The following is a 25,548-nucleotide window of genomic DNA, read 5'->3' as shown; positions in this document are numbered from 1 at the left end:
GTCAATGAAGAAAGCCGACACACTGGTAGAAAAAGGCTGGCCTGAGGGCGTATGTCTTATACGTCATCAGACGCGCGCCCGCAACGGCGGGATTGGATTGGCTGAGCCGAGGGCGGAGTTGGCTACGCCCCCTGACTTGACTGGCTCCGGAGCTCCAGCGGCGAGCGCCAGTGGCTCTAGGGCATTGGGGTTCGATCTGCGCGGTCGACCCCCAACACTGTGAGTAAGCCCGTTCGCTCTGGAGCACGTCAGGCTTGCAAGTCTCTCCCCCTATTGAGTTCATCCTTCTTTCTGCTCCACCTCTCTGTCTTGCTATCTTTTCCTTCTTCCTTCTTCAGCGTATTTCTGTGAGAGGAAGCCGCCTGCTTGCTCCTGAAGAAGCGTAGATTTTCATTTGGACTGACTGGCTTCTCGTTTCCCGCTAGGCTGTTGGAATTCGGAGGTCACTGCTGTAAAGTGCTTTTCAACAGCGCGGTAGCCTTGTCGCTGTTCTTCCCTGGTTTCCCAAACACGATCAGGGCGGAGGTCACTTGTATAGTTAGAGGTGCATGGGACTCAAGTGGTTTCTAAGGTGTTTTTGCTAGAGGTAATGGGACAAAAAAAAAGCTAAGTGACACAAGGAAGAATTGAAAAGAGAAAGGCGGGTCTAATTAGATAAAAAAAAAAAACAAAAAACCTAACTTCTCTGTTTTGCCATTGAGAGCGTGACACATGAGTGTAATTACCACTTGCTGATTTTTTTCCAACATAGTTGTGTTTAATGTAAACATAGTTTTGTGTTTAATTATTTCTTTAGTCCAGTCGTTGTCAACCTTCCTAATGCCAAGACCCTTCAATACAGTGGTGACAGTTATTCTTTTGCTACTTCGTAACTGTAATTTTGCTACTTTTTATGAATCGTAATGTGAATATTTTTGAAGACAGAGTTTGCCAAAGAATCATGACCCACAGGTTGAGAATCATTGCTTTGGGCTAGTAGTCCTTTATGCTAATAATTTTCCTGCTTTGTGTTGTCCTATGTATATTGAACAGTGAGAGTGGCTAACTCTTCTGGAGTGTTACTATAACTTTTAAATTAATTACAAGATACTTAGAGAAAGTGCATGCAAAGGTAATTACACAGAGTACTAGTTTCCATAAACAAGGTACATCATGTAATTTATCTCCATATCACATAGTCACCATAAAGGCTTCCTCTTTATCTTTTATGTACTAACTGTCCTAAATGAATACTCCTGTAAGTTCCAATATGAAATATAATAGTTCCGTTAAATTCTGCCGTTTGTCTATAATGTAGCACACCTATTCTAACTGTAGATGTTTATTATGTTTGTTTTTCTGAGGCAGATAAAACAGCAGAGAATTTCTATTCTATCTTTCACTATAGAAACTCCCAAGGTGGATCTTATCCAGTTTAAGGGCATAGCATTTTGTAAGCTTTGCAAGTTTACACTGTAAAGAAGTTAAAAATTATCCTCATCAGTGATTTATGCTTCTTGTTTTGTGACTCATAATAAGTATTTGGCAGTTTTCCAGGCTTCACTAAATTGATAGGTTGGAAGTGATATGAAAAATAGAATTTTAAATTCATACTGCCCAATTAGTGTAAAGCACCTGGCGAGACAACTATGTTAAAGAGATCTGTGTCTGATTTTCTTCTTTAAAACTGTAGGCTCTACATGTTGAGGCTGTGTGATACTCAAGTATCAAGTAAATTGGGGCAATTTGCTGCTTTTCTGTGTGGGTAAATGGCAAATGCAGTGAACTATGAGCTTTCTAGGATTTCTTGTACATAAAATGTATAAATGGCCAAGTCAGATATAAATTTGACAGCTATACAGAGACCAGGTCATAGATCCCGTGGATGCCTGCTAGTCTTATCTACTGTATTTTCTCCACATACCAATATAGTGTCTACTATAAGCTGATAATCTGTAAATGGGTTTTGAATGCAGATTAATTGAAATATTATGTTACAATCTACCACATAATGTAACCTTTCAGAAATTTTGAGGAACGTATGATATGGTCAGATTTGCATTTTATAAGTATAGAACAGGTTGGAGGGGGCTAAAACTGGTCAGTAAAACCAACCATGAGACTGTGAAGAAAGAAGACTAGCTGGAAGAACAAGAGTGTTATATCAGGTGCAAGACCAGGAAAGGGAAGAAAGATGTAACAGGACCAATATTCCTTCCTTTTTTCCCCCCTACTCACTGAAAGCTCTCAATTTTCTTCACACTTCTAAATGAATGTATATTGTTTTCTTAATTTTCCTAGGTTCGTTCTCATTTTTGTTTGGGAGTATTCATGCTTCACCATGTTGAGAGCTAAGAATCAGCTTTTTTTGTTATCGCCCCATTACCTGAAGCAGCTAAAAGATGCATCATCCTACAGATGGAAACGGCTCCTACATCAGCAGCAACCCCTTCACCCGGAATGGGCTGTCCTGGCCAAAAAGCAGCTGAAAGGCAAAAACCCAGAGGACCTAATATGGCACACCCCAGAAGGGATCTCTATAAAGCCCTTATATTCCAGGGCTGATACTATGGACTTACCTGAAGAACTGCCGGGAGTGAAGCCATTCACACGTGGACCATATCCCACCATGTATACCTATAGACCCTGGACCATCCGTCAGTATGCGGGCTTTAGTACTGTGGAGGAAAGCAATAAATTCTATAAGGACAATATTAAGGGTAAGACTTTAATATGAGACATGGTGCTCAGGACAACATAAGACACGAATTCATTTCTGTAAATAGGACATTCATCTTGTGCTTAATTTTCTGTGAAGCAAACGGATGCTTTTCAACTCCGTGTTCAAAGAGATAGGAATCAAAAGTAAAACGTGCAAAACAGTTGGAGAGAAATTACACTTCTACATGCATGGTAGAAAAGAAACAAGATTATGACGCATGTAGCAAGATGCAGTTTGCCTCTGGAAAGCGTTTAATTAGTTTTTGTGTAATAGGAGTTGGGAGGAGAGCTTAAATGATGCCAAGCATAGTCCTAGGCTATAAGGTGATAACCGTATGCACAGTGACATCTGTCTTTCATTAGAAAGTCATAGCTACGGAGGGTTTCCATTCTAATGTATGGGAAAATCTTCCTGTTTGAATGGTAAGCTTTAGAATTTCTAAGCTTATGCTGCGTGCGGAGAGCTCGGGTTTATTTTTAACGTAGACAATTGTAGTTGTTTGAAAACTGCACAGGGATTGCAGGTTTAGCTGAGTGGCAGTGCACTTGCCTAGCGTGTGGAAGGTCCGGCATTTCATTCCTACTTCACTTCTGAGTGTGATGAGAATGATCTCATCGTTCTAAATTTCTATTTCAACAATACTTGAGTGGCTCTGCATTATTCAGTGACCACAGGAAAGAATAACTATAGAGGAACAAAAGCATATGCATGCTAAGTTGTATTGAGTATATGGGGTCAGCTAGAGGTTTTTGTGAATTTGGAAAATATCTCAATAAAAAACTTAGTAAAAACATCTACAAAAAGTATCTGATGCATGAGCTCAAGCAGCAAATCCTCGTGCAGGTCTGAGATGAGTGGTTCTCTGCTGTTTTTATTATTTCCATGAATCTAGCAGCTCACTTTGTGTGTCCCAGCCTCCGGGAAAGGGCTGATTCCCAGGAGGTCAGATGTTTTTCAAATTTGTCTCACATGAGCACGGACATGTAATAACAGTGTACTGTGATGAGGGACATCTGCTTGCACTCCCTCCTATATGAGACTCTAACGTATGCAATGTTTTTCTTTATGTCCTTAGCTGGTCAGCAGGGGTTGTCTGTTGCCTTCGACCTGGCAACCCATCGTGGTTACGATTCAGACAATCCCCGAGTTCGTGGCGATGTCGGAATGGCAGGAGTTGCTATCGACACTGTAGAAGACACCAAAATCCTATTTGATGGTATTCCTTTAGAAAAAATGTCTGTTTCCATGACCATGAATGGAGCCGTCATCCCAGTCCTGGCAACATTTATAGTAACTGGGGAGGAGCAAGGTGTACCGAAGGAGAAGCTCACCGGCACAATTCAGAATGACATCCTAAAGGAGTTCATGGTCAGAAATACTTATATTTTCCCCCCAGAGCCATCCATGAAGATTATCGCTGACATTTTCCAATACACAGCACAGGTACGATGGCCTCCCACAGATCTTGCTGTAGTCATTTGTAGGGATTTTCACAGAGTGCTACAAGTTACCTCAAATTTCATAACGGAGTAAGTTATATTGTCAGGCTGCTGTCTTGTCATAACCTATATTTTACTGACTGTTTTTTTCATTGGTTCTTAGTTGTCTGATAATTGTTCGCGTCAGGGAACTTTAACTACCTTAGTCCTCTGTCCCCTTCAGAGTTCAGATGGAGTGAAGATACATACTGGTGTCGAGACAAATGGGCATCACAATGTCAGCTTTCATTCTTCTACAAAGTGGCTTGGAACAGACCACTTATGTGTCTGCCACCTCAATGACATACTTCACCCAAGTTAGGCCCAGATTAGCGGGGGATGAAGGCTCCCTGGGCTGCTGTAGAGGCAGCATCTCCTCTACATTTGACTTCAGGCCATGTATGTTTTCTGAGGGGCTCACAGTTCACTCCTAGCTAGTGAGGCTTTACTCCTTGTATCCCTTAAATCTGCTTAATGCTAAAGACACAGTCCGTTCTGCATCAAAGCTTCTTTTTAACCTATTCACACTGTGTTTCTAGTTAGATCAGAAATCCTGCAAGCATTTTCTGCATGCCTCATTTGATGCTTAGCCTTTGTACATTGCCAAGTATGTTCATGTTTTACATCTGCCCAGTTGAATTGTACTAGATAGAATTGTATATGTATACTCACGTTCTATAGAGCTGTGTATTTGTATCACATTCTGAGTTTATAAGATATATGTAAAGATTGTGAGTAGTGATGTGTAGCAAGCGTATAAATTGCAGGAGCTTAAGCTGAATAGGAATCACTTCTGTTTGATCTAAGAGAGTTAGGAGGAGGACTATGAGGGGTTTGCGTCTGCAGAGCTCCATAGTAATTGGAACTCCAGGTTCCTTTTTTCTTGTTTCTCTTTTGTTGTTAGGTGTATCAGTTATGGTTAAGGAAGGAAGAAGGGGTGGATGGCCAGATGTGCGAGAGGTAGAGGGATCTTACAGAGGAATGTAGCCAAGTCCTCCTTCTATCTCTGTGGACACAGTAGTAAGAATAGACTGGAGTGTAGGACTTGGTACCGTGGAACTCTAACCATAGGACTTTGTGTGAGAGGAAGAAGCTGGAGACAGGTGACTGAAGTGCATAGCATCACCCTAAGCTTCTATATCCTGGTGTACTTTACCTTGTAAAAGAGCCTAATGTTATCCAAAAGTTGAGAATTGCTTTACGTAGTCCTTCCTGTAAGTGACAACATCCCAATTTCAGATGCTGATCAACTGATGCCTTTTGAAGTACTTTATAAACTGATAAGTATATTTTATGGGAAATTATACATATTATAATATTTCTGTGTTAACCACTTACAAGTGTACAGTGGCATGAGGTGTATTTCCACTCGTATGCAACCATTATCAACATCTGCTTTTACTCATAGTTTTGTAGAACTAAAGCTATCTATTCAACAGAAAACCCCATTCTGCCCCCTTTCCTACTTTGGTATTCCACCATTGCATTGCTATAAACATTAGCGAATTTGAATACTGCACGTTGCTAAATGAGTAGGATCATTCAGTATTTCCCAGTGTTTGTCCATTTTATACCATACCAGAATTTCCTTCCTTTTAACGGTTGAAAAATATCCTATTATACTTTTTTCTTATTTTAAAGGACTATCAGTACACTCCTCTGCACAGCAAAGCACCTGCTCCTAGATTTTGTGTGTTAGCTCCAAATATACAGTCATTTTTTTCAATTCCATGTAATTCTATCGCCTTTCGGTTTTGCTATAGTTCGTTTTCAAAGGGCTTTTGGGTTACAAGTAGAATATAAAAAAAAGAACTACATATATTGTATGAATGTATATTTGCATATATGCAAGGTATATATAAATGTGGTATATTTATTTTATACCATACATAAACAATGGCGACTAATCTTTTTAACTGCTTAGTCTCTGCTGGGAAATCTTTGATTTTTTTTTAAGCTTGCATTTTGTCCTGTTTTACTTCCTGTTTTGTTCACAGGGTACTTGTTCATATTTGATACCTAAATTCAAATGAGAAAATAGTCTACGTAATAATCTAAGTAATAATGTATCTTCAACTTATCAGGTAAAATTAAAAAGTCTTTGTGAAGTGTGAGCCTAAGGGATGACTGGTGCAGCTGTTGGGAGATAAACAAGCGTAACATCTTGAAAACACTTCATAGATCGATTATTTCCATTTGAGAGTGAGTCTAATGTAACAGATGCTGGTATTTTTCCAGTTAAGATTATAAACTACAGAGTATATCTGAAATTGAGCATCATTTAAATATACTTGCTTTCCTAAAATAAGTCTAACAAAACTTTTCCATATTTCATTCTTTGTTGTTTTTGTTATTTTTAATAGCACATGCCAAAATTTAATTCCATTTCAATTAGTGGGTACCATATGCAGGAAGCAGGAGCTGATGCCATTTTAGAACTGGCCTATACCATCGCGGATGGCTTGGAGTACTGCAGAACTGGACTCCAGGCTGGACTCACAATTGATGAATTTGCGCCAAGGTCAGTAGATTAAACTTAGGTGTCTTCTCCATTAAAAGCATGCATAGGACCACTTTCTGCTTGTAGAGCAAAATACACTGATAAAATAAATTTGTAGAGATAAGTGCCATGATAAATTTAGATTGTGTTATATTTTTCCAAGTGAGAAAGAGAAAATAAGTCAGTATTATCTGTAACACATAACAAAAAAAATTCAGAAGTTAATTTGACCATACTTCATTAATTGGAGTAATGCCATTTCTCTAATGATTTACAGAGTACAACTATGCATATGTAGAAAGTATATTAAAATAGAAACAGAAAATAAAGTCACTCTAATTTTTTTCCATTTGAAAACATGGAAATCACCTATTCCTTTTTATTCCTTTTTTCTGTAATACTTACATAAATATTTGGGGATGCACAATACTATTTTGTCTCAAAATGAATTGTTAATAAAGTTATATGGCAAATATAGAAACATGTCATTGAAGTTTCTGAAGTATTTAAATTGGTCAGAAACCAGTCTAGGTTTCATTCCTATCAGCAATCCCTTGGTGAGCTTGTCCCTGAAGCTAGTCTCACCTTTGTGCTGGAAATTCAAATGTATAAAACGTGGCTAGTGACGGTTCCTTTATTCTAAGATATTGTACCTCATTACAGTGACTGCAAAATGTGGTCCAGTTACTCCTAGGGATTACATGCATCTTCAAGGTCTTTAGTGTTCTGGAGTATTTTAAAAGTGGGCTTTTAAATTTTCTTTAAAATTTTTTTCCTTTAACTTTTAAATTTCCGTTTCTCCCAGAATTTATGTAAGTGTTTCTTTAAAGCTACATGGCATGATGTACTGAAATAGATTGAAGGTATATAAGGTCTTACCTGTCTTCTTTTAAGCTGCATATTAAAGAGGTTTCAAGAATGTGAAAGAGGACGGGGAAGATGGCTGGGTTGGTCATTATGTGCTGAGCATGTGCGTTCAGTCACATCTGCGTTCAGTCACTGTACTCGAGTGTCAAGGCTAGAGGTGCATTTGTAATCCCAGTGCTGAGGAAGCAGAGCAGGCTCCTGAGGCTCATGGACCAGCTATCTCAGCTTGTTGGAGAGTTCTGTATCAGTCACAGATCCGTCTCAAAAATAAACAAAGAAAGGTAGATGATGCTCAAGAAACACATCGTCCATTGTCCAATGTCCTTTGTCCTCTGCATGCACAGCTGCACACACAAAATGGACACCCTTGTCGTAAAAACATTTTAAAGTAGAAAGTACAATATTTTGTTTTAAGTTTGTGATAAATATTACTCTTCATAAGATACTATCCATTTTGCATGTAATATTATTATTTGATATCAACTAACGGATAAAATTTAAATAAGTATATTGAAATAAAGAAAAGTTCTTCAGCCTTCAGATGTTGAGAAGGAGCACAGATCCTAAGACCTTAGTGCTTACAGGAGTACATTGGGTTTCATTAAATTTTGGTATCTTAAAGCTCACTTGTTTAATTTGAGATTTTACAACTCTGGCTATCAAAGGCAAATCAATAATCTAAATATGTAAATCAGTTTAGTCTACAACAGAATGTGAAACCAAAGATCACAGTGAGGCCGAGGACAAATTAGAGAAGAAAATGACTAAACGCAATGCTCAGCCATGTTCTTAAGACACACACAGAGTTAACCCTGCGCTACACAAACAAAGCAAGCATGTGATTCTCTTCTTTTGCCACAACCCCTGTGTTGCAAGGTTGGTATTCCAACCTTTTTTTTTTTTTTTTTAGAAGAAATGGATCTTGAACTGGACATGTAGCTGGATGGTGGAAGCTTATGTCTAAGCCAGTGTAAGGCCATAGGTTCAGTCTCAGCCCCAAGAAAATAAAAGAGTTTGTTTCAGGGATACTGGGGGTGCAGTTCAGGGTCCAGGGTGTGTTAGGCAAGAACCACAAAGCCACATCCTCAGCCCAAGAATCTGTCTTTAAATCAGCATACAAGAGAAAATTCCTTCCTAAAGAAAATCACTTGTGAAGTGAATAATTCTGGACAGAAGCAGATGTTCAGAGCCACTCGTATGTTAGCTTACAGTTGCTTAGATAGATGTGCATGCATTGCTTTTGATTCAAATTACATTGTCTGATACTCTAATCTGGACATAGTTTTTCTAGTGTGTGATACAATTAGTTTACTTTCTTGATTTTTAACTTTCGGCGGGTTCTGGACTTTGCCATTTTAGGTTGTCTTTCTTTTGGGGAATTGGAATGAACTTCTACATGGAAATAGCGAAGATGCGAGCTGGGAGAAGACTGTGGGCTCACTTAATAGAAAAAATGTTCCAGCCTAAAAACTCCAAATCTCTCCTCCTAAGAGCACATTGCCAGACATCAGGGTGGTCACTTACTGAGCAGGTCTGTATGTAAAAATAGAGAACTTGAATATGAAAGTGACCGTTTTATTCTAAGCAGCAGGCACAGCCAGGAAATGTGCCCGGCAACCTGTTTGTTAATATTTGAGAGTCATAAATTGGAATAATTTGGAAGCATAGTGCGTACTTAGGTTTTGCGTTCACACGTATTGAACAGTTAGCTCCCTCTAGTGGTTAACACTAAAATCTTTCTTATCTTGGCTTAGTCCAGGCAAAGTCCTGCTTTTTTCTTACTATTTTAGGTTAGCATACAACCTCTGTTTCAAGTCCTCTTCAGACACATCTGGCATTCTACTTTGATTCCTTCTGTCCACTCACCTTCACCACTCCCTTTCCCACTGATTTCCTTTCTTTTCCTAGATACCATTGTCGAACTTTTTTTTTTTTTTTATCATATGTATTCTCTCACCAACCATAAAGTATCTTCCTCTCCGTTCATGCATGGCCCTCTTTTAGTTTTGCGACCTACAAACACACTTGTAAACACCCCCACACCCCCACACACAAACATACACACACACACACACACACACACACACACGCACAGAGAGAGAGTTTTAAATCTAGGTTCTGTGGATAAGAGGAAAACATAGGCATTTATCCTGTCTCTGAATTATTTTTCTGGGGGTTGGGGATTTAGCTCAGTGGTAGAGTGCTTGCCTAGCAAGCACAAGGCCCTGGGTTCAGTCCCCAGCTCTGAAAAATAAAAAAAAAAAGAAAAAAAAAAGAAAAAAAATTATTTTTCTGAATAGGATTTCCAGTTACACAGATTCCCCTGCAAGTCATGATTTCATTTTCTTTATAGCTGCATAAGAGCCAGCTTTGCTTATGTACCACATTCTGTTTACATCTGTTGCTAGAGATCCAGGGTGACTGGAGAGTCAGGAGACTTGGGTGGGCAAGCGTCTCTGTGCTGTGTTGATTTGGAATACTTGGGTGTGTACTTGCAGCACTAGAGCTGGAACACATAGTGGTCCACTTCTCGGACTCTTAGGAATGTGCACACTGGTTTCCATGGTGACGACACAGCAGTTTGCACTTCCCAGTGACCAGGGCTCGTCTTCACGTCTGCCAACATTTGTCGGTATTTGTTTTCTTTTCTTGTATTTCCGCCTTCCTTTTTTTCTTTCTATCTTTTAATTTTCTCCCATTCTGATCTGAGGTCTTACTGTGTGTCCCTGACTGGTCTGGAACTCATTACGTATGCTAGGCTGGCCTCATTTGCCTCATTCTGCCTCCTGAGTGCTGGGATTAATGATGTGTACTTCCATACAGTGTTTCGTTTGTGTTCATGACGATAGCCATTCTGACTTGGATGTAATGGAACCTTTTTAATCTCTCATGTATTACATTCTGACTACAGATTTCCCAAACTCCTCTCTTTCCAGTCTCTCCCTCTTACCTCCCTCTTCCCCATAATACACCCCTCTTCAGTTTTCCTTAAGAAAAGGGCAAACCTCCCAGGGACGTCAATCAAACATGGTATAAAAACACTGCAGTGAGACTAGGCACCTCCTCTCATATTGAGCCCTGGCAAGGCAACCCAGTAGGAGTAGTACAAGGGTCCCCGAAACAGGCAAAAGAGTCAGAGACAGTCCCAATGCCCACTGTTAGGAATCCCACAAGAACGCCAAGCAACACCCCATAATATAAATGCAGAGGTCCTAGGTCAGACCCATACAGGCTCCCTGATTGTTAGCTCAGTCTCTATGAGCTCTTATGAGCCCTGGCTAGTTGATTCTGTGTGCTGTGTTCTTGTGGCGTTTCTGACCCTTGGCTTCTACAATCCTTTCTACTCCTCATCCTCAGGGTTTCCAAGCTCTGCCTAATGTTTAGCTTTATTATGATGATGATGATGATGATGATGATGATGATGATGATGATGATGATGATGGCTGGTGAAGGCTCCTTATGACATGGAATCTTAAAGCAGTTTAACATGCACTTCCCTGGTTCTAAAGCTGTGAACACTTCATGTTCACCTGCTCTTTGTGTTTCGCCCTTTGAGAGCTGGCCAGCTCTTTGGCCCATTTGTTGACTCAGTGGTTTTTGGCTTGGAGGATTAATTTTTCAGTTCTTTATATATCTTAGGTATTAGTCTCCTATTGGTAGATTATATTTTTATAATTTAACCATTCAATTATTTCTGAAGCAAGTCTCTTTATTATGGTAATGGTTTCCTTTGTTATATAGAAGGTTTTTAATTTCATGAAATCTCATTTTTCAGTTCTTGGGATTATGTACTCTGCTAATATAGTACAAAATTATTTGCTGATGAAGAAATAAAAACACCATTATAATTCATACTTTTAAATAATTTTAAGAGATAGGTTTTTGCTTAAAACTATCTCTTTAAAATTTTATTTTATCGAAACATATTCACATAGATACACACAGTTGTGTTTTAAGCAGAATACAAACAGGCATTCAAAGACAAACAGGCATTCATTTGGAAAGTATAATTTGACTCCATTAAATTTGTGTGGTGATAGTCTTATTTCTATATCGATTCATTTCCCATGTTCACTTACTGTGATTTTAAGTTACATGTCTTTTCGACTTTTACCATTGAATGACATGAACATGTTCTTCATGACTAGAGAAGTACAGATGCCCAGGTTGGAAGGAACTTCTATAACTATATTTGAATATATTGATTTTTTTACAGTTAAAGCTGAAGTTTATAAAAGTTGAGTGACTGGCCAACATTACAGGAATATAACGAAGTGGAATCCAATTTCCTACCTAAGAGTTTACACTCAATCAGTTTAATTAGTCATTTATTAAGTGCACACTTTATACATATCCACTGAGGTGATACTCTGAAGTATACGACATAATTAGGAGATAGCAAAAATTTTTCTTGTAATCTAAGAAAACCTACACTTCATTTTATGATTATGGAGCAGTAGTAAAACAGTGTAACTGTGTTTGACATTTCTTTGGAATATTTGAGACAATGTTTTTATGCCCAAACCTGGACTAGACACCTTGGCTCTTAATTCTTTCCTCGCTTGCTGACTAAATTGGTTGACTCTATTTGCTACTCTGATGTCTGCTATCTGATGTTCAATCCATCCCCAAAGTGCTTTTGAAATTGGTGTAGGTGACAGAGTTGTTGCTTAATTATAATGTGTCTTTTCACTGTTGCCTGTTAACCTTTTTCGTGCTTTGACTTTGATTTTTGGTCAAATGTTTTAGGATCCTTACAATAACATTGTCCGCACTGCAATCGAAGCCATGGCAGCTGTGTTTGGAGGAACACAGTCCTTGCATACAAACTCTTTTGATGAAGCTCTAGGCTTGCCCACTGTGAAGAGTGCTCGGATTGCCCGGAACACACAAATCATCATTCAGGAAGAGTCTGGGATCCCAAAAGTGGCTGATCCTTGGGGAGGATCATACATGATGGAGTCTCTCACAAATGATGTTTATGAAGCTGCTCTGAAGGTCAGATGCTCTTCTTTATAACTTAGCTTTTTATAATTTTTTAATCTATAAATAACTGTTGTTAGATTTATAGTAAAATGATAAAATATATCTGAGTAAAGGGAAATTTTGACTTTAGAGTTTTTACTACTGAAACATAATTTAAAATACATTTCTGTTTCTATGATTGTATTTTATGCAGGAATCAAAGATAGCTACTATTAAAAAGTGCATTTGCTTAAATAGATGCACAGACAGACAGACACATACAGACAGCACACATACACAGACACATGTACATTTAATAGACACAGACACACACTGACAAATACAGACCTACACACACACACACACACACACACACACACACGTGCGCGCGTGTGCATGCACAGATAGATGTACAGGTACAGACACAGGCACACAGTAACACATACATGCACACACAGGCACACATGCTGAGACACACAGACAGACACACACACAGAGACAGCACTCTCTTGACTTCATTTCTTATTTTTCTTTTTTTTTGAATACATGACACAGCTTATTTTTTATTTTTTATCATCTGTGTATTTTAAGTGACATGTGTACCATTCTAATTTTGTTGGCTTTAGTTGTTAGACACAAAGCTTTAGACAATTTCTGTTGCTTTCTTGGTTAAGTAATAGTATTTCAGCTAGTTAATATCTTTTCTTTCCTCTTCTTACTGATATTATATATTATTATATCAGGGTTCCCTCCTTAACTGTTCTCATGGTCTTATTTGATTTGAACTTCTCTGTAGGTCTACTGAGATTTGTGGAATATGAAGTGTGACTCTCATACCTGTTATTTCGAAGTACTTCTTTTGTAAAAAATTATTCAATATTCATATATGCCTGTCATGTATTTTGGTCAAATCCACCCCCTATATCTTCTGTTTGAATTCTTCCTGCATTCACTTTTCCTCACTACTTTATGTGTTATATACACACTAAGTCCATTTTGTGCTGCCTCTCTGAATGGATGTGAGACCATCTACTGTCAGAACTATCTTTCCTGTAGAAAATGGTCTTCCCTGCTCCTAGTAGACACCAACTGCCAAGAGCTCCTAAAATAGATGGAACTTCACAACCTGCTTCTCTCTCCAAAATGAGATCCTGACTGCCTTAATCTCATGCAGGTCTTTCACATGTGGTCCCAGCAGCTACTGTGAGTTCATGTGTAGAGTTTCCTGTCGTGATTGGCTCAACTGTTTTTCCCCAGACATCTACCTTCTCTGGCTCTTAAAGTCTTTCTACCTCCCCTTCCACAGTGTTCACTTGAGGCCAGGGAGAAGGGATGTGATATAAATGCCCTGTTTTGTGTGGAGCACTCCAGGCTCTTTAAGCATCGAATGGTTATATATCTATGTTAATCACAAAGCCCTTCTCTCAGAAGTTTACTAGGAGATAAATTACTTATAATTTTACATGTCTGACAGTTTCTCCATTCTGTTCTTCTCCTTGATTAGCATTGATAAAATCCTGAGCTCAGCCAGGTCAAGGACCTCAGTGACTCAGAACAGGGAATTGACGCAGCCTTCTTCTGGTCCATGGGAGATGTACACAGTCTATACCAGAACAGGAACAGTAGCCTCCTCCTCCTAGTCTGAGGCTGCTGCCATGTGTAGGCCTCATGTGGAGACTCGCTAATCCCTGCTCCTGTGCTGAAAACGGCAGAAGCACTGAGCTGGATGGCCACTGCTCCTAGCTGGCACACCTCTCTGCATCACAAAGCTCAGGGCCACCCTATCCCTGCTTTGCTTATGTTCTGTCTTCCTCAATCTTCCAGCATTCCCCCTCCTTCACCCCAGTCAAGTTCACAAACCCATGCACATGAGCTGTAGCAAACTTAGTTTGGAACTATTTCTATTAATAATTCTATGAGCAGATTTGCTAATATTAGTCTGCTTTTCATTCTGAGTTCATACTCTTGCGTCTAATATTTGTGATCAGGAATTCAATTCTGTTTTATTCCAGATCTTTCTTTTTGAATGCATCAAGATCTCTTCTGACTTGTGTCTTGACACACATCTTGTATGCATATTTTTCCTATATTGTACTGGGTTTTTGACGGTTCTCCTCCATCTTGTATATATAACATATATTACATTACTTCTTATTCATGTAAATAAAAATGAAGGCTTGAGAATTGGAGCTATTAAGTATTAGTGTTTAGCCTGTAATTTGAATGTTGTTAGGGCTATATAACTTCCAGAGCTTAATGCTTTTAGGTCTTAGTTTTCTGTTTGCCCTTTTTCCTTCTTTGCTTTCATTTTTTTCCTTAGTTGATATATGAAGTTGAAGAAATGGGTGGAATGGCCAAAGCGGTAGCTGAAGGAATCCCTAAACTTCGCATCGAAGAGTGTGCTGCCCGAAGACAAGCTAGAATAGATTCTGGTAAGAGAGAAGAGCAAAGCTTATATATGACATTCGATAATTAAGGAGGACTACTAGTTTTTGTCTAGGGTTAGTGTGCTCAATTGATACAAATATTTTTTTAAATGAAACAATAGGAAAATAGGCTTCACTAAAATATTCCTCACAGCTGCATATCTGAATATATCCATATGCATATCTGCATATCTTATGTATTTGCATTCTTGCAAGCACAAATGCAAGTGTACTTATAACACACACATGATTATATGAAAGGATATTGCCAGTGACTGTATTAAGGCTGCTGTGCTTGACCGTCATTGTGCTCTCCATGGGGGACTTCACTCATTCACTCCGGGGATACTATTTGGTACAATCTGTTTGAGGTGTTTGCTGTGGCTGGGCGTGTGGCTGTGACTAGGACAGACAGGAACTCTGGGGAGTGTAGAGATTTCATTCGAGTCAAAGAGGAAATGTACAAGTAAAGAAACAGTCATTACTGATGATGCTAACTGCTGTGAAGGAAGTAAGGATGCATGGAGTGAGTTATCTTTGGAGGAAAGAAAGTGTTGCAGTAAAAATTTATAAAGGAACGTTTCCTATCAGTTCTCACACGCCGGACACACTCGCTGTGGCTGCTACTCTGCCATGAGATCGGCAATCTGCCCCTCCCGGCTGCCTCCCTTTTAGCTGCCCTGTCCCCTAGGCAGTAGTTACCACGCCTGACACAGAGACACCTTGCTCTGCAGGCCCTGCACATTCTCTCTCCGACTGGGCAACAGAACCAGATCCGCGCGCTCCAACTGCCTCCCAGCCATTTATTTCACACACTGTCCTCTTTGGCCCAGTAAAAGTCAAAGTCCCAGAAACTTGTAGTTTAGCAATTAGATTTACATGTTAAATTCTCAATCCACAATTCATCCACACAATAAATTCATTGCCAATTGATGAAACCGCCCACCCAGACAAGATAAAATCAATCTGGTTCCCCTAAATCTGAACTCCATCTTGATCCCCCTCCTTTCTCCTCTTTCCTGCCTTACAAAACCTTTGTCCCCGCCCCACTCTCTACTGTCCAATCATGTATTGCCTTGGCATCAACCTACGAGAAGGTATGTTCATAATACTGACATATTATGGATGGGCTTTGAGAACACTTGTCCTTTCATTTAACAGTAACCGGTATAAGAAAACCTTTTAAAAATCTAGAAAGCTATTGGCTGTTGCTACTTGCTTTGCTTTCTAAGGCTGTGCTGGAAACTGACTCGGTTTCCTGTGTGAGGAACTGAGATAGTGTGTAGCTCAGGAGAGTAGTAAAGCCCTTCCTTGCAGAGAGGCCTTCTTGGAACAGGGTAACCGTTCTTCCCTCCTTATCTGTATCACAGGATGCAGTTTCTGAATTGCGCTGAAATTCATTATGAGTTAAGATGACTCCTTAAAAATATGTGATAATCAGAGCATTCTCAATAAGAGACCATTTGTGAGCAAAGTCCTTATTTTCTTTTGGGAAATCAACAGGTTCTGAAGTAATTGTTGGAGTAAATAAGTATCAGTTGGAAAAAGAAGACTCTGTGGAGGTCCTGGCCATTGATAATACTTCAGTGCGTAAGAAGCAGATTGAAAAACTTAAGAAGGTATGGTACGTGATTTCCTAAGTAGGACCTGGGTTCTGTGTTCTTATATTGTTCTGCATGACATCTATAACAACACATGAGGCCAATATTATTTCTCACTCTCTTTTAATTTTAAACTGAGAGAGACATTGGGAAAGTTGCTTAGAATAAATAATTGGCCAGTCATGACTCACGTAGGTCTCTTAAGACTCTAGTGCTGAAGTCACAACATGAGAACACAGTGTGGCTTAGGATCTGTGTTTGGGTCGGGCTCTCATTGTACTGTTCCACTAGACCATGGGTCATTTGCTTCTGGAGTTTTAAAATTACCTGTATTTACTATCATCTTTGTAAGCTGCAGTGTCAAGGGCGTTGTCTGCATTTGCTGTAGTGTGCCCTGTATGTTCATCTTGCCGAGTACCATGCTTCTGTTTTATTTTAATTTCATCCTGAAATTATAAGACATAATTATATGAAGGCAGAGCCAGGATATGTTTGATAGAGCCAGGTATGGTGAAGGTGGGAGGGGTGCCTCTGTGGGCCTGTGCCCAGGTATTGCTTCTTCCTGAGATCCCAGCCATAGGACAGGTATGGTATAGAGTAGACGTGGGAAGGGGAGTTGAGTAGAGACAGAGAAAGGAAGAGGGAGAGGGAGAAAGAGGAGGCTGGACAGGAATATGTGGAGAGAGAGGGGAAAGGGGAAAAGGGAGAGAGAAGAGAAGGGAGAGGGAGAGAGAGAGAGAGAGAGAGAGAGAGAGAGAGAGAGAGAGAGAGAGAGAAACAGTAAGATAGCAAGGAAGGGCCAAATAGTCTCTTTTATGAGAAGCCAGACCTACCTGGCTATTGCCAGTTAACTGTTGGGCAGAGTCTAGAAGGAATGCTAACACTTTCTATTATCTTTTTCTTTCTCAGTGTCTTTCTTCTCTGACTCAGTCTATTGGATTTATTTTTAAATAAAAAGAGTTGTAATATGTCTGATACCCAGCATGTTGTCAGTCATCTAAAGGACACTTCTGCTATAGTTAAAATCTGAAAGCTCTGGTCTGGTCTTCCGCTGTTAATTGTGAGGTCTTTGGCATTCCACTGTAAATGGACCACCTATTTTCATCAGGCATTTGCTTTAGAAAAGCCTGAGTAACAGTTAGGAAAGTTACTACTATGCTTGCTTATGATTTGTTGGCTTTGTACTAAATCAGAATTATATTGCAGACTCCTGAATAAATGTGTTCGATAAACATACTTCTTCAGTTGAATATTATCATATTTCATAGATTTCCCTCTTTTAAGGTCAGGATCATGGAACATGATGGTCAATAGAATTATGTGTCCAGGTTTAATCTTTTAGTATCCATTTTATTGTCCCTTCAGATAAAACTTCCTGTTTTTCTTTTCTTTCTAAGATCAAATCCAGCCGGGATCAGGCTTTAGCTGAGCGGTCCCTCAATGCACTTACCCAGTGTGCTGCCAGTGGAGATGGCAATATTCTAGCTCTTGCAGTGGACGCAGCTCGTGCAAGGTGAGCATGGGGATCTTGGGAGGACTCCAGAAAATAAGAGTTTGGTCAGTCTAATTTTTCAGAGTGTACTCAACTAAACCATCACTTCTGTAAACTCTTTTGAATCCAAAGGAAAGTAATGGAAGCTACTAGAAACTTGATACTAGTTTTTGTCAAGTTGTAGTACATTTACTGTGACAGAGATTAGTAATTGTGTAATTCGACTGTAGCTCAGATTTTTAGGTTGAGATCTGATGTTCTCTCAATTATATCATCAAGGTTGTGTGTACAACCTTGTCAAAGTCTTTGAAGGAGAGGGGAAAGAGTTTTTGTCACGTTCTCACTTTCGAGGCATTAATCATGGAGCAACCAGAAGAATAAATAGCCCAATCCTAATTCTTTCTCTGCTGTTGCTAAGTAAGTCTGAAGTTGTAAGAGGAATACAGAGGGAAAGGGGAGGGGAAGGGGAAGGGGGAGGGGAAGGTGAAGGGATGGCCAAAGCTTGCCTGTACAAGTGGTGTTTATTTGCTGGTTTTCTCTTGCTATCTTGGCCTATTTCACACCGCTTTCTTCTGCAATCTGCTTGGTCTTGAGTCCCCTACTATCCCTGGGTGAAGCACACTGAAAGATGTATTGCTCATCCGAAACTGTCAGTGGTTCTTCTGCTCTGCTGGTTGGTATTGATAAATGGGCTATTGTTGAGCTGACTTCAGATACTTATCTACCTGTAACTTTTAGGTCGTGTAGTCTTTGTGTTGGTTGACAGATATTATAAAGGGAGTACAATGTAGAATTGCACCAAGAATCCCTTTCACCGACGTATTCTCAGGAAAGATGAGTTCAGAGTATCTTTAAAACATTCTTTTTTTTTTTTTTGGAGCTGGGGACCAAACCCAGGGCCATGTGCTTGCTAGGCAAGTGCTCTACCACTGAGCTAAATCCTCAACCCCTCTTTAAAACATTCTTGACTTTTACAGTTTATTTTTATTTATTCACAAAATATTCTACTTGTATTGATTATTGAGCTAAAGATGTAGTTACTTATTATAAATATATTAACATAAGTAGCTAAACATGAAGCTATTTATTGTAAATTAATGCTCTTACTGGAACCTCTTTTTAAAATTGTAGATGTACAGTTGGAGAAATCACAGATGCTTTGAAAAAAGTATTTGGTGAGCATAAAGCTAACGATCGTATGGTGAGTGGAGCATATCGGCAGGAGTTTGGAGAAAGCAAAGAGATCACATCTGCCATCAAGAGGTACTGTGTGAGCATTAGTGAGCTTGGTTCTCATTTTCATTTTAGTACAGTTCCCTTGAGCCTGCTGATGGCTCAGTATTCCTTTTACTTGTGAAATACACTAGCTAGCATTTTTGCTAATCTGTTATTCTTATAAACTCATAATTATTAAATTAAATATGTATATTGTATAGCTAATATATAATAGATGATTAATCTATAATTTGTAAAATCTGTTACATAATTTATTATCCAGAACTAATGTTATTCATAACAATCCTGTACCAGTATGTGAAGCATTGATATTTTGACAAACAGTGGATTGAATACACAGTGGAGATCCCATTGGGTTATAATGGTGATCATCCCTGTCTCCCGCAAGTATTGCACCTAGTGATGCTGTAGCCATGGTCACCGTCATGTGTTTATGGTGATGCTGCTGTACCCCTGAGTTCCCTGCCAATTACACAGGAGTATAGCACTTACCCTCATGGACACTACATAATAATTAGTGATAACAAACGATGCTGTTACTCACTTGCTGTGCTTTTCATTTTTTTTAAAGTGTGTTCTTCTTAATGGTAAAAATGGTTTACTGCAAAATAGTATGCAGGTAGTAAGCGGCCCACATGCATTCTGCTTACTGTAGCTCAATTGTACCATTTTCTCCTGAACACACACCACAGAGCCTAGATATATAGTAGACTGTACCACTGAGCTTACGTATATTGTATAATGTTTGGACATTGACAAAACCACCTCATGATGTGATTCTCTGAAGATGTCCACCAGGACATTTAATAATTTAATAACTCATGGCTATAATGAGTTATATATAATTATGAAATAGAGTAAATATGGGCTAATGAGAATTAAATTAAATATTTAAACTAGTATTTATTTGGCAAAGTGAATATTATTTTTATCTTGCACCATAGTCGCTATTAGGTGTTTCTTATTTCAAACACTCCTTTGTATAACTGATGCTAATGGTGCTTCAGATCCTCCGGGTAGAGACCTTGCAATCATATGACCATAAACTTTCATGTTTTCATAACTTTCTTCACATGGTTCACTTGCTTGAAGAGTTAAAACTTAGTTTTCACATTTGAAAAGTAAACACCTGTAAGCACCTGCCTGCTTCCTGTGCCAAGAGTCAAGTCAGTTTTCATTGAGCTGACAGAGAGGACTAGTGCGACTGTCTGGCATGAAGCTGCAGTGTGGTTTGTTTCTTGGATGTAACACTGGCCTCTGAGCGATTGGTGTTTTCATCTCTAAACATTCTTCTAAAAACTGCATTAGCATTTATACACTGTGTAAATGTTAGATCGCCAAGGTAAAAGCCATCAAAAGGAATTTAAAAAAACAAAACAAAAATTGATATAGAGTTTTGTTGTGGTTGGTATAATTTGTCATTTTACACACATACACGCATGCACGCACGCGCACACACACACACACACACACACACACACACACACACACACACATTCTGATTATGTGTCATCACAATGGGCTGCATTAAATGCTGTACTGGCTTCACAGAATGCGTGTGGTAGTGTCCTTTTCCTTTCCACCTTATGGAACAGTTTGAGGACCATTGGTGTTAACATTTCTTTGAAGGCTTGGTAGAACTTGGCAGTGAACTATGGTCCAAACCTTTTCTTTTCGGGAGACTATTTCTGATTTGATTCCATCGCCTGCTGTATATCAATCAGGTTTGACCTTTTGATTTAATTTTGGGAGCCTAGATGTTTTTAGGGATTTATTGTTCCTGAGGCTGTGGGCTCATAGGCTGTGCGGTCTTTCAAATGTGGCTCTAAACAGAAGACAGCCATATTCAAGGTTTGAATGGCATCCTTTCTGTTAAACAGAGTCACTGCTAAGATGTACAGCAGTGGGTGTTCTTGAAAGACTTATGTGGATATTTATGTGCATTTTAGGTCTTATATTTGGACAGCTAATAATTGAACTGTATTATTGCCTTTTAAAATGTTCCCAGAGTTAATAAATTCATGGAACGTGAAGGTCGCAGACCTCGTCTTCTTGTGGCAAAAATGGGACAAGATGGCCATGACAGAGGGGCCAAGGTCATTGCTACAGGCTTTGCTGATCTTGGTTTTGATGTGGACATAGGCCCTCTTTTTCAGGTATGCGGCACATTTAGAAAAATAAAGGATAATAGCCACGATGATGTTTTTAAAGTTGTTTTTTTAAAAACCCAACAAATTCTGCATTTTCTAATGTATATTATCCATTTAATTTATGGTAAAAAATAAAGCCAAATTCATGATAGCTCAAATTTTTGTAAAACGACATATAAATTCAGAATAAAGTTTTTTTTTTGTTAAATTATTTTCTTTATTTACATTCCAAATGTTGCCCCAGAATGAAATTTTTATCAGGTTTTGGAAGGTGAAGATTACTTTAAGAGGCTTTATTAGTGTATTCTTTGAGATTGGTATTTTATAGTCCATGAAGATTACCTTGAATATTCCTGGGGGAAATTGTTTGTTCTAACTTACAGTTTATTGGTAAATTCCAGTGCCAGAGACAAATGCAGGCTTGGTGTTCATTGTATTGGTAGCGTCAATGTTACTCAAAATCCTAAGATGAGGAAGTACGATAGTCAGTCAGAATCCCCGGATGTTGACAGAAGTAGCACAGTGCTTTGCAGCAGGTCTTGCTTCACCCTTACGTTATAATAACCAGATCTCTGTCTGCTTTCTGTGCTCAGACTCCCCGTGAAGTGGCACAGCAAGCCGTGGATGCAGATGTCCATGCTGTGGGTGTCAGCACACTCGCTGCTGGTCATAAAACCCTCGTTCCTGAGCTCATCAAAGAACTTAGTGCCCTGGGACGGCCAGATATCCTTGTCATGTGTGGGGGTGTGATCCCACCACAGGTATTCTCTTTTCTGTACTCTTCTGCATGTGCATACATGTACATGTGCCCACACATACATACACACACATGAGTTTTGGCTTACAGGAGTTTGGGTGAGGGGTTACTTACAGAATCAGGGATGACTCAAAGGCAGCTACACCACAAAAGCCCGGTCTGCAGTTCTTGGGTAGCTCAGGAGGTCAGAACAATCCCCGCTTCACAGCTCTGTTGGTCAGTCTCTTCCAGCAGCTGCTCATTGCTTCTGCAACCTTGCAGTGGGATCCTTGGGAATCTTGCAAGTTTCAGCCATTCCAGACTTGTGGATTTTGTTTTCTTTTGAGTCACAGGAACCTCTCTGCCTCTTCCCTTAAGGAAGCTTTCAGTAATTCAGAGGAAATTGCTATGTAAAACAATACACACTCTACACACCATGATGTGTATGTATCAGACTATGAGATTATAGATAACATGGATCTAACACACACACACAGACATATGTACACACAGACACACAGACACACAGACACACAGACACACATAGACACACATAGAGAGAGGGAGAGGGAAAGGGAGAGGGAGGGATGCAGTCAGAGCCAGAAGGCAGGCAGACAGACAGATAACACAGACATGTTTCTAAGGATGAATTTGCTTTAGCTGTAGAGGCAAATTGTATCCTAGATCTTACTTGGTAAATTTTGCAGACAGTGCGCACTATTGTTTCCTATTAACATTATATTTTAATTCATTATATAACATTTAATTTAATTAATTTAACTCTTTACAAAAATTCTATGAGAAATTCTCAGGAACTTATGATAGTTATCTATCATCTTCATATTCAATGAGCAGTGGCAGAAGGATTCAGAAAAGAGCAATAGGTTTCACAATAGAGAGAGAAAAATGCTGTAAATACAGTCTGTCCCCCAACCCTCAATAGTGGTATAGTGGCTTCAGAATGGGTTTGTTAGGTAGCTGCATCGGTTAAAACATCACTCATCCATTTCTTCCATAACCCACCCTCGATTGTTGCCCTACCTCAGAGTTATATCATTTGCATAGCTTTACAGAATTCCTTTACTAGTGAAGCCACTTTGATTAACATGAGTGAAAAATACCCTACTGCTTGCACACGGAACCAGCTTGTCCTGGATACTACAGGCTACAGGAGAAGGAAGTAGATATTTTAACAAAAATAGGAGATCTCTTTGGAAAGGAGAAATAGATGTGAAGTAGCAAACAATGGTATCAATTGATTATTTATGAGCTGAAAGAACACCATCCTGTGTTATACTACTGATGGTTTAGAAAAATAAAGATGCAAAAAGGGCCTGCCCCCACCAGGCTTCCAATGGTAACCACTTTTTCTTTTTAATTAGGGTTAGGAAAAAAAATGGATGTGAGTGTGTATGAGGCTTTCAGAAGCAAACGTTTGTAGGCACTGCAAAGACCTCACCTCAGCATCCATTATTAAAAAGAGTTTTGCATCTAGATGTACAAACTTTATTCCTCTGTTACTATTCAGAAAAAAGAATATCAAATTTATACAGTTTTAGGAAATGGGAAAATCCATCCGTATGAGACTGAGCAATTGGTGATGATGCAGTGAGTGGCTTCTATACTAGTGTCTTCCTATATCGAAAGCTTTTAATGTGATCTAGTCAACATGGAAACACCTTAGTCAATACATTTCTATTTTCCTAAGTGTAGTTTATGCCATTTGAATACCCCATTCCCAGTTCATATCTCAGATGTTAGGATAGCACCATGGAGCACCACTTTCTTAGGAAACAGTAATGTGTTAGCCTGTTCTTAACTTGGAGATGATTGCTACCGAATGTTTCAGTCATTCTTACACGCTCTTAACACATAGCACTTGCTGTCTCTGTCGGTGATGTGTTTTCAGTACTTAGTGGTCCAGTGCTGGGGATACAAAGATGATTGGACATTATCTCTACTCTCAGAAATTCAGGCAAGAAGGACACAGGTTTAGGAGTATATGTTAAATGCTGTTGTATAATTCTTAGCATTGGAGGAGTAGTACAAAGGTAGGAAGGGGTCCTTGGTGGATAATTCATGTGATTAGTAATTTATTGCCTAATTTTGATTATTGAAAACTGGGAAAAGATCTGTGTTGCAACAGTTAAATATAGGCCAGACTATCTGTCCTGTATGGGGTCAAACCTCAAGGCACATACTAGATTCAGTGTTAGTGCTGAACATGTTCTGATGCTAACACAGCCTAAAGCCTGTTGGAGGACTCACGCCCAGGAATCCTTACACACTGTCACTAAAATAAGCTAATGACTGCAGTAGCAGAACAGAAAAAAAAAAACCAAAGAAAACAAAAACCTAGTCTTCATTAGCAGAAGTGATTTACCATGAGGCCAGCATTCACTAGGGATAGATCTATATCTAGGAGGAAGTAAATTGACTTTTAAAGTCAGTGACATATCATTATAGTAAGTTTAACACATAGAACAATAAGCAGTGAAGATTTAGAGAAAAAGTAGGTTTTAAAGCATGGTTCCCTCCTTGTTAAGGCTACATAGCTTCACAAATAACACTGGGCAGATTTCTGGTTTAGACTTGGGGTTGGAGGTTGGTCTGGTACTACTGTGTATTCAGTGCTAAATCCTGGCCCCCAAGACCTGGTTGCCTCTGACAAGGAGATCTTCACATGCACCAAGTGATGCTGTATAAACCCTGCTCCCCAGTTTAAAGTTAATTGGTTAATAAAAGGCTAGAGCCTGCGATTGGGCACAAGGAAGAGAAAGGTGGGGCTTGAGGATTGAGTGAGGGGGTCTCAGGAGAGACCAAAGAGAAGGAAAAAGGACAGGAAGGGAAGAGAAGGCCACCATGAGAGGAGATGGACCGTGAGCACATGGCCAGGAGAAACAGCAAGTAACAAGGGACATGTGGCTGAGATGTGTGTTGGAATCGCTCTCTCACCTGCCCAATCTAGGCCTACATCTTATAAATAAAATACTAGGCCTGTGTGTTTTTTATATGGACTGGCTAGAACATATAATTCCTTTTATAGTCTGAGCACAGTGCTGCTGGTTTTTAGCTGCTTCAGTGAAGGAAGCTCCACAAACAGGGTTCCAGCTGAGAAAGCTTTGGGTGCGCGGACACACTCACACACACACACACACACACACACACACACACACGTACACGGTCATACATACATGCACATATGTATAAAATATTTCTTTGCATCTGAAATAATGTTTATTTTAATCAAGCAAATTTGTTCAACAGGATTATGAATTTTTATATGAAGTTGGTGTTTCCAACGTATTTGGTCCTGGAACCCGGATTCCCAGGGCTGCCGTTCAAGTGCTTGATGATATTGAGAAATCTTTGGCAGAAAAGCAGCAATCCGTATAA

At 39.3% G+C, this 25,548-nt stretch overlaps 1 protein-coding gene across 1 annotated transcript; it reads left to right on the top strand.

Moving 5' to 3' along the window:
- Positions 1 to 135: 135 nt before the first annotated feature.
- Positions 136 to 25,548, top strand: Mmut (methylmalonyl-CoA mutase). Its single transcript, XM_032900843.1, has 13 exons — positions 136 to 219; positions 2,281 to 2,699; positions 3,777 to 4,144; positions 6,543 to 6,700; positions 8,906 to 9,077; positions 12,296 to 12,544; positions 14,832 to 14,943; positions 16,441 to 16,556; positions 17,936 to 18,051; positions 19,162 to 19,293; positions 21,275 to 21,422; positions 22,010 to 22,177; positions 25,420 to 25,548. Exons 2-13 carry the CDS (start codon positions 2,321 to 2,323, stop codon positions 25,546 to 25,548), a joined length of 2,247 nt encoding a protein of 748 aa, XP_032756734.1. The 5' UTR covers positions 136 to 219; positions 2,281 to 2,320.

This window comes from Rattus rattus, chromosome 4 (assembly GCF_011064425.1).
Source record: "Rattus rattus isolate New Zealand chromosome 4, Rrattus_CSIRO_v1, whole genome shotgun sequence".
NCBI lineage: Eukaryota > Metazoa > Chordata > Mammalia > Rodentia > Muridae > Rattus > Rattus rattus.
This window is presented reverse-complemented; position numbering and strand designations above follow the sequence as displayed.